Raw genomic sequence first — 8,044 nt, 5'->3', positions numbered from 1 at the left:
GAGACTCTGGAATTGGTTTCCAGAAAGCGGATATGCGTTGGGAGGCTGGGATCTTCCTGTTTCTGTGGGATGACCACACAGTCCCCAAACCTCACCTGAGTGTGTGACACAAAGCTGGAAGAAGAGCCCCACCACTGTCCTCATGAACTAGGAGCAATGGCTTGCGGATTTACAATTGGAAACCTGCTTTAACTTGCTGTGTGATCCTCAGGCCAGAGCGGCTCTCTGGCCACCAAACCAGCAGTTACCTCTTACATCAGCTCACTGCACAGTGAGTCTCCAATCCCTTAGTGAGCTTCTGGGCCGTGATGGGGAAATACCATCACTGTGGATGTTCTGAAAAGTGTCTCGTGGCTCCTCAGTGAGTTGAAGAATTGACATCAGGGAAGTAAGGCGCTTGTTAGAAACTCAAGTGGCCAGGGCTGGACTCAGCGACCCCACCCCGCCTGCGCAGGAGCAGAAGCCTTGCCAAGTGCTTTCCTCTCTTGATTTGGCATAGTTTCCAAACACGGGTCAAACGGTCCCCCTCCAGAGCAGCAGCAGCAGCAGGAAACATTATTAAAAGTGAGCCGTTAGCGGGCATCGGGTGTGGATGAGGTCTGTGGAGTTTTGGCTGCCAAATAAAGACTTTATTGTTGTCATCTCTCCTTTCCCAAGCTCCCTCCCTCTCTCCTCTGCTCCCTCCTCCTCCCTGCCCTCCCCCCTCTGATCTGCCCCTCCCTCCCCGAACTAACCTCCCCACCCCAATAGGATCTGGTAGAAGAAAAGTCAGGCAGACACACGCAGACACGCACCAACTGGGAGATCAGAACTTCTAGCTGGCTCTGCTGCCACAGCTCCAGCAAAGGGTGGGGAGGAACAGAAGAGTGCCCCAGAGTCCAGAGGAGAGGCAGGTGTGTGCAGGTAAGTTCAGTCAGTGGGGTAGAAGACTAGAAGGCTCCTTCCTCAAGGGGTTCTCTCTACCTCTGTTCAATCTTTCTTTCCCCCCTCCTGGCCTTCTTCCTTCTCATTTTTCCTCTCCAAAGAGTTCAGATGTAGCCATCCTCATTTCCTGATGACGCTCTCTTGTCTCTTCAACATCCTACATCCTCACATTTGCTCGCTGCTGAAGTTAAAGTTTCTAAGTGCAGATGTTTGTGGAGCACACAGAGCTGTGTCGCACACAGAATTTGAACAGAGCAGGTGTTGTCATGGGAACCGGACACTGGAACCTAATTATCTACACCTTTCCTGTATTGTCACGCACTGCAGAAGACAGACAGACAGACAGACAGACAGACAGACACACACACACACACACACTGGGTTTTGTCTCTTACTCTCTCACGTGCCTCCTCGGCTGCCTGACCAGAGACAGCATTTTCCTGCTGAGATGTCAGAGCCAAAAGACAATCATGCCTTGGCTGGTCAGAGATGACATGAACGATCAAGTGATCTTTTTTCTTTCTTTCTTTTGAGGAGGCAGGAGGGAGAGAAAAGCGTCTCTCCAGCCTGCACAGTACCCTCTCAGCAGTCCAAATTCCTGTCTCCCTCCCAAACCACTCGGCTTTTGCAAAGAGAAGTCAACCTTGCCTGCAAGCCTTGGAGGCCCTAACTCCTGAGTTAACAGTTCTACACAGACACACACACACACACACACACACACAGAGAGAGAGAGAGAGAGAGAGAGAGAGAGAGAGAGAGAGAGAGAGAGAGAGAGAGGTAGTCAGAAACACTCCTCTCTCTGAAGTTATTCTGAGATTATCCTGACCGGTCAGCTGGTAAGGGGACTTGAAGTAGAGGAAGGGGGGAGGGGAACCTGGGAGCCTTATTTGCATAGCCCCATGGCAGTAAGAAGGGGGACACTACCTGATCCTCAGGGTCCCTGGGCAGGGAATATAGAAGCTTTACTAAAAACATGGACAGACCCATCAAACAGAACCCAAGAGGTCCAGAGCTGTGTTAATACATCCTGAGACTCCCCTAGCGCCCCTAGGGTTCACATAGAGAGCTATGTGGTAAAGGAGCCCCTGCAGTCCTAACAGTGAGGGCTGAGAGCCACTGCAGGAGGGAACAAGGTACTCTCTTGTGATTACTAACAGCATCAGCATCATCATCATCATCATCATTCATATAAGCCTAGGCAACCATACTTCTGGGGAACATTCTACAAAGAACATTCTACCTCAGTATGTCTCCTCTTACCTGCTAAGCTACCTGTCCCAGGTACCCAAGAGCTGGTACTGGCTGTCACCACCCCTTCTAGATTCTCTCTCCCCATACTCCACAGCTCTGTCCCATGTGACTCTCTCAGAGGACAGACTAGTCGATAATGTCCCTTTCCCACCCTCACCTTCCCTTAGGGCAGGTGAGAAGATCATCTCAAGGCTGGAAGGAACAACAACAACAACAACAACAACCACCACAGAGGCAAGGAAAAGCCCTAGATCTCAGAAGGAGCCACAACCAACCGAAAAGAGAGATTTCCCTCTGCCAGCCAGAACCCCCACCTCTGCAGTAAGCAGAGCTGGGTTACTCAGTCAGGATGGAGACACACGGTGGGCTTTGCACGGGTGTCTGGGGAGTTCCAATCAGCTGATGCTGAATGTCCAATGTGGTCCTTTTGAGAATGAAGGGAATGAAGTTTCTCCGAGTGAAAGACCCAGTACCTATAGAGTGAGAAGGACCCCTTCTCCTCCAGCAATGGGGACATGAAGGATGTTAACCAACCGGGCTGATGGTGGGGGAAAAACCAGTACTTCAGAGTGGTACCAACAACCCCTGACACACACTGAGCAAGCACTTTGCACATCAACTATTTTAGCCCTGACAGCATCCAGACTGGAGCTGCAGCTAGGTGGCAGAATGCTTGTATAATATGCACAGAACCCTGGTTTTAGCACCTCCGAAATAAACTTGGTAAGCATACCTGCTTCTTAGATGTGGAAACTGAGGCTTGTGTAGTAGTCCTGAGCTAACACAAGCTGTAGGGTGGGATCTGTCTCTATAACCACACTCAGCATCACGGGGATTCTTCTGGGCTTTCATCAAGGATGAAAGGTGGTAAGGAGAAAGGCGGAAAGGTGGATAAAGAGGGCAGTGAGTTTTCAGGGATCACCTGACTGTCCATCTGATTTCTCCCCCATTTCCCTGAATGGGGAGCCTGTTCTTTCAGACTCCTTCCCTAAAACCATGCAACCTCCATTCCGTTTACATTCTTCCTGTTCAAACCGGAATACGGTGCTTACTCTGCAATAGTGTTAAACTTGGCTTTAGCACTTTTTGACCTACACTGCATTTCAAAGTTGCTTGTGCCACTAACATCTGACAACTAGGCAAGCTTCACCTGACCCCAGTTCATGCTGTGCATTTTGAAGGACCCCTCTCCCTGGGCTTTATTGGCCCCACAGCACCTCAGCCCTACTCTGGAGGAGTCCAAACATTGACAGTCCCTGGGCTCTTACAACAGATAAACAGGACAGGTGGGAAAGAGGACTACCACACTTTAAACTCAGGGAACTCTCCCAGAACCGGCTCTTCTGTAAACACACTGTCCCTACCATTTCCAGAGTCTTGTTTCTGGACTGTGCCTTCAGATGTGTGAGCTCATCCCATCCTCATATAGATGTCAAGCCTGGGGCCCAAGGGGCGAGTCAGAGGCAGGATTCAAGCCCAGATCCACACTGTCAGAACCGAAATTCGAATTGTAAACGCTTTTAAGAAAGACTTCTAAATACAGAGCATGAACTGGGGTTGGGTAAAGCCAGCAGCTTTTTGAGAGACAGCCCTGGAGATTGGAGCATTTGGTGAGGGGCGTGGTCAATGAGTACTCAATGATTGACGGTGGACAGGGCCCAATAGGGATCCGAGTTGAATGGGATGTGGGGAGGTATGTTTTCAGAAGCATAAGGGATCCTAAGCACAGACACCCCACCCTGAGGGAGCTAATGATGTGGAAGTCAAGAGCTCAGGACCCTGGCTCTGGTCTTTGTGGGTGAGACTACAACTCCTCTGGGGTATGGTTATCTCCAGTTTGCCTCAGCTCCTCTTTCTAGAGCTCTGAGGCAGGGGAGCATGGCTAGAGAGGACGGCCATGCAAAGCCCAGGACAGCCTCACTCAGCAGGAACGGGTGTGCCTGTGAGGAGGCTTTGGCAAGAGCATAGTTCCCTGTGCACTCTGCACACAGATCTCTGGTTCAGCCCGGGGCTGGGAGAGGAGAGGGTTGAGCCTCTTCGCCTAGTGAAAGTCTCCCACTTCAGATTCAGGGAGCTTGTTTTGGGGGAACCTCCTGGGGCTCTGGGTAGAAGAGCATGGCAAGCCCTGAGACCCAGAAGAAAGGACTAAGGGGTAGATAAAGGTTCTCAAAGAGTCTGGCCTGGGCATGCGGAGGAAGGAGGCCTGGGGACCCCATATCTGAGACAAGCAGGTAGAACTTGCCACTGGGTTAGCCATGGCAGCGGGGGCAGGGCTGCCCAGCACATGCACAACAGAGACCCACCTCTTCCCCAGCCTCAGAGCCCAGCTGCCCAGGCTGTCTGTCTGGGGAAGGCTCTGTCTGTTAGGGAAGGCTCTGCTGGATGTCCTGGAAAGCTTTGTTTGGCTAACTTAGTGTCCATTACCTCACCTTGTAAGTGCTTTTGGCACCAAGGGCAACAAAGCAACCTGGGAAATTTCTGTCGAACCTAATCTTGGCCTTGGGGGCAAGGTTTCTCATAGCAGGGCGGGCGGGGGTGGCGTAATTTAGTCTACATACTTCTGGGTAATTTATAAGCAAAGAAATTCCAAAAGAACAACAAGAAGAGAATAAAAACAAATCAGTTTTGCAAAGACTGTGTGCTTTAAAAATGTTTTGGAATAGTAAGGCTTTGCCCGCTTCATTTCTATGTAACATGACTATTCTATTTTCAAGAAAAATAAAAAGCTTTATTAAAATGTTAGTTCATAACACATCAGCAACAGAGTGAGGTGGGGGTGGGCAGCAGGGGTCAAGTTTAAATGCTGCAAGGGACGTGCTGTCTTCTTAGTCCTCTCAGAGAAGCCTTGGTGCAGATAAACCAAGAACCTAACTGCAGGTCCCTTGTCACAGAAGGCCCAGGGAAAATGACCTTCTAGATGTCCCCAAGAGGCTTGTCTGAGATGAAACCCACCTCAGACAGGAGAGAGAAATATCAGGCAGGATAGACTCCGCCTTCTCCAGTCTACCCTCCTTCCCACCTAACCTGACACATAAAGCTCACACACACACATACAGGGCCCTGAGAATGTGTACAAACTGGTATGGGCTAGGGACAAAGAGGTAGGTAGGGGTGTGTGTGTGTCTGTGTGTGTGTAAACATATATGTAAGGTGCATATACTGTTAGGGACAGGCACAGTTAAATTCTGCCCATGAAGGATGAGCTCTGCCAGCTTGCCTGTTATCTGTCACATTCGGTTCCACATCTTGGGGATCCTGCCACCCCTTGCTCCTTTCCTTTGGCCAAAGCAAGCAGAAGATAGTTCCTAGTAAAAGCAAAGGGAGAGTTGACATAGATCTGGGCTCAGGGGACAGGTGGGGAATGGAGGTCATGATCACTGGGTTCAAGTACAAGCTAGGGACACACTTTAGCCCACTCTGCGTCTGAGGAGGCCAAGAGGCTTATATTCGGAGAGCTACGATAGTGGGGAAGATTCAAGCGAGGTGACCCCTGATGTGATGTGGAAAGTACGGGGGGGGGGGGGTGAGGAGCTACCCTCTCCATGGGCCCCTCCCACCCCAGGCTGGGAAGGGGAGTTGGCCTGGGAGTTGCCACTCTCCAGCTAGGAAGGACCTTTTCAACTTAGCTCCCACCGCCCAAGCCAGCAGAGCCACCCCACAAAGGTCTTCAGCTCTTGAGTGTCACTGAGGTTACAGGGAAGTTCTTCCTGACGCCCCATTCCACCATTACCAGTTCCAAAGTATAAGGAGCGACAACACCAGGCCCAAAGACAGGAAAGTGTTTTCCCGGAGTCTTATTATTCCTTTCCTGTTTATTTTCCCAAGGGCCTCTACATCTGGGGAAGAATTCTTGGCACGGCTCATGCTGGCAAAGACAGGCAGCCCCTGAGCCAAGTGCAGGGGAGGGGACAGAGCAAGGGTGAGTGGGTGAGCGCTGGTGTCTGAGCGGTTCCCTTCCAGGACGCCTCCTGCCTTTCTGTCCTGTGCTCACTGTCAGTCTCCTGGCCTCTTCAAGCCACTTCTTCCCCCCACCCCCACCCCACCCCACACACAGCCACAGTGGGGGCTGGACATGGTGGGTGGACTGCAGACCATTTATAGCAATGAAATGTTTTCCTCTTTTCAAATGCTTTGTCTAACCACCCTCGAGTGTGTGTGTGTGTGTGTGTGTGTGTGTGTGTGTGTGTGCTCTTACCTCTCTCAGTATTTCTGTCTATAACAGATTTAAGGAACAAAGCTGCCAACACGGACGTCACCTTGGGGGCCCCTTCTCAGTGCACCTCCTCAGAGGGTACACAGGAGTGTTAGGCACCGTTTGAGAATATGGGATTTGTACGGAACCTTCCAGACCCTGGGCCTCAGAGGGTACACAGGAGTGTTAGGCACCGTCTGAGAATATGGGATTTGTACGGAACCTTCCAGACCCTGGGCCATGTCCTAGCATCCCTATGAAAAAGGCGGAGAACTTTTCTTGGGGGAGGGGTGATATAAAAAGTGTTGAGCAGATTTGGGATGTCACTCCTGGCAGACCTTAAGCACTCTCCTTATAAGAGCTGAAATGATCTTCTCATATTGTAGCTAGAGAGAGCACCCCTGCCCTCCCTTCTATTCCCCACCCCCCACCAAGGGTTTCCCACATGCCTCAAGACCCCTGGTTCCTAGCATCTTGTGCTTTCTAGGAACGTGCACCTTTCCACAAGAGGCTAACTACTCCCAGTCTCCTTCTTGCAGGTACATCACCTGGATCATGAGGGCATCCTTCTCCTGGCTCCTCCCACTTCTCATCTTGGCCTCAGTGGCCCAAGGCCAGCCGACAAGACCAAAACCTGGGATTAGGCGTAAACCCAAGCCAAGGCCCACACCCAGTTTTCCTCAGCCCCCTGAGCCAGCAGAGCCGACAGACCTGCCTCCACCTCTTCCTCCCGGCCCTCCATCTGTCTTCCCTGACTGTCCACGGGAATGCTACTGCCCCCCTGACTTCCCGTCAGCCCTCTACTGTGATAGCCGAAACCTTCGAAAGGTCCCCATCATCCCACCCCGAATCCATTACCTTTACCTGCAGAACAATTTCATCACTGAGCTCCCTCTGGAATCTTTCAAGAATGCCACGGGCCTGAGGTGGGTCAACCTGGACAACAACCGGATTCGCAAGGTGGACCAGAGAGTGCTGGAGAAGCTTCCCGGCCTGGCATTCCTCTACATGGAGAAGAACCAGCTGGAAGAGGTGCCATCAGCTCTGCCCCGGAACCTGGAACAGCTGAGGCTGAGCCAGAACCTCATTTCCAGGATCCCGCCTGGAGTGTTCAGCAAGCTGGAGAACCTGCTGCTCCTGGATCTGCAGCACAATCGGCTGAGCGACGGCGTCTTCAAGGCCGACACCTTCCAGGGTCTCAAGAACCTCATGCAGCTCAATCTGGCCCACAACATCCTGAGAAAGATGCCCCCCAAAGTCCCCCCAGCCATCCACCAGCTCTACCTGGACAGCAACAAGATCGAGACCATCCCCAATGGGTACTTTAAGGACTTCCCCAACCTGGCCTTCATCCGCATGAACTACAACAAACTGTCAGATCGAGGGCTCCCCAAGAACTCCTTCAACATCTCCAACTTGCTGGTGCTCCACCTGTCTCACAACAAGATCAGCAACGTGCCGGCCATCAGCAACAAGCTGGAACACCTGTACCTCAACAACAATAGCATAGAGAGTGAGTTGGGGAGGTGGGGCAAAGGGGAGAGCGGAGGCTCCGTGCATCCACACTTTCTCAGGAACACCACCATGGGGTTACAAGAAGCAACTACTGGAACAGTGGTATAGCAGCCATCTCTTCCTCCTCCTCCTCCTCCTCCTCCTCCTCCTCCTCCTCCTCCT

At 51.7% G+C, this 8,044-nt stretch overlaps 1 protein-coding gene across 1 annotated transcript in view; it reads left to right on the top strand.

The window, feature by feature from the left end:
- The first annotated feature begins 777 nt into the window (after nt 1-777).
- The window catches only part of Prelp (proline and arginine rich end leucine rich repeat protein), an 11,381-nt gene continuing 4,114 nt past the window's right edge, over nt 778-8,044 (top strand). Inside the window, exons 1-2 of the mRNA XM_021198811.2 lie at nt 778-903; nt 6,907-7,880. Coding sequence (XP_021054470.1) covers nt 6,923-7,880 — 958 coding nt within the window. The 5' untranslated portion in view covers nt 778-903; nt 6,907-6,922. The remainder of the gene's footprint in view (nt 904-6,906; nt 7,881-8,044) is intronic.

This window comes from Mus pahari, chromosome 5, assembly GCF_900095145.1.
Source record: "Mus pahari chromosome 5, PAHARI_EIJ_v1.1, whole genome shotgun sequence".
In the NCBI taxonomy this organism is placed as follows: Eukaryota; Metazoa; Chordata; class Mammalia; order Rodentia; family Muridae; genus Mus; species Mus pahari.
Note: the sequence above shows the minus strand (reverse complement) of the source record. Positions and strands in the feature narration are given on the sequence as shown.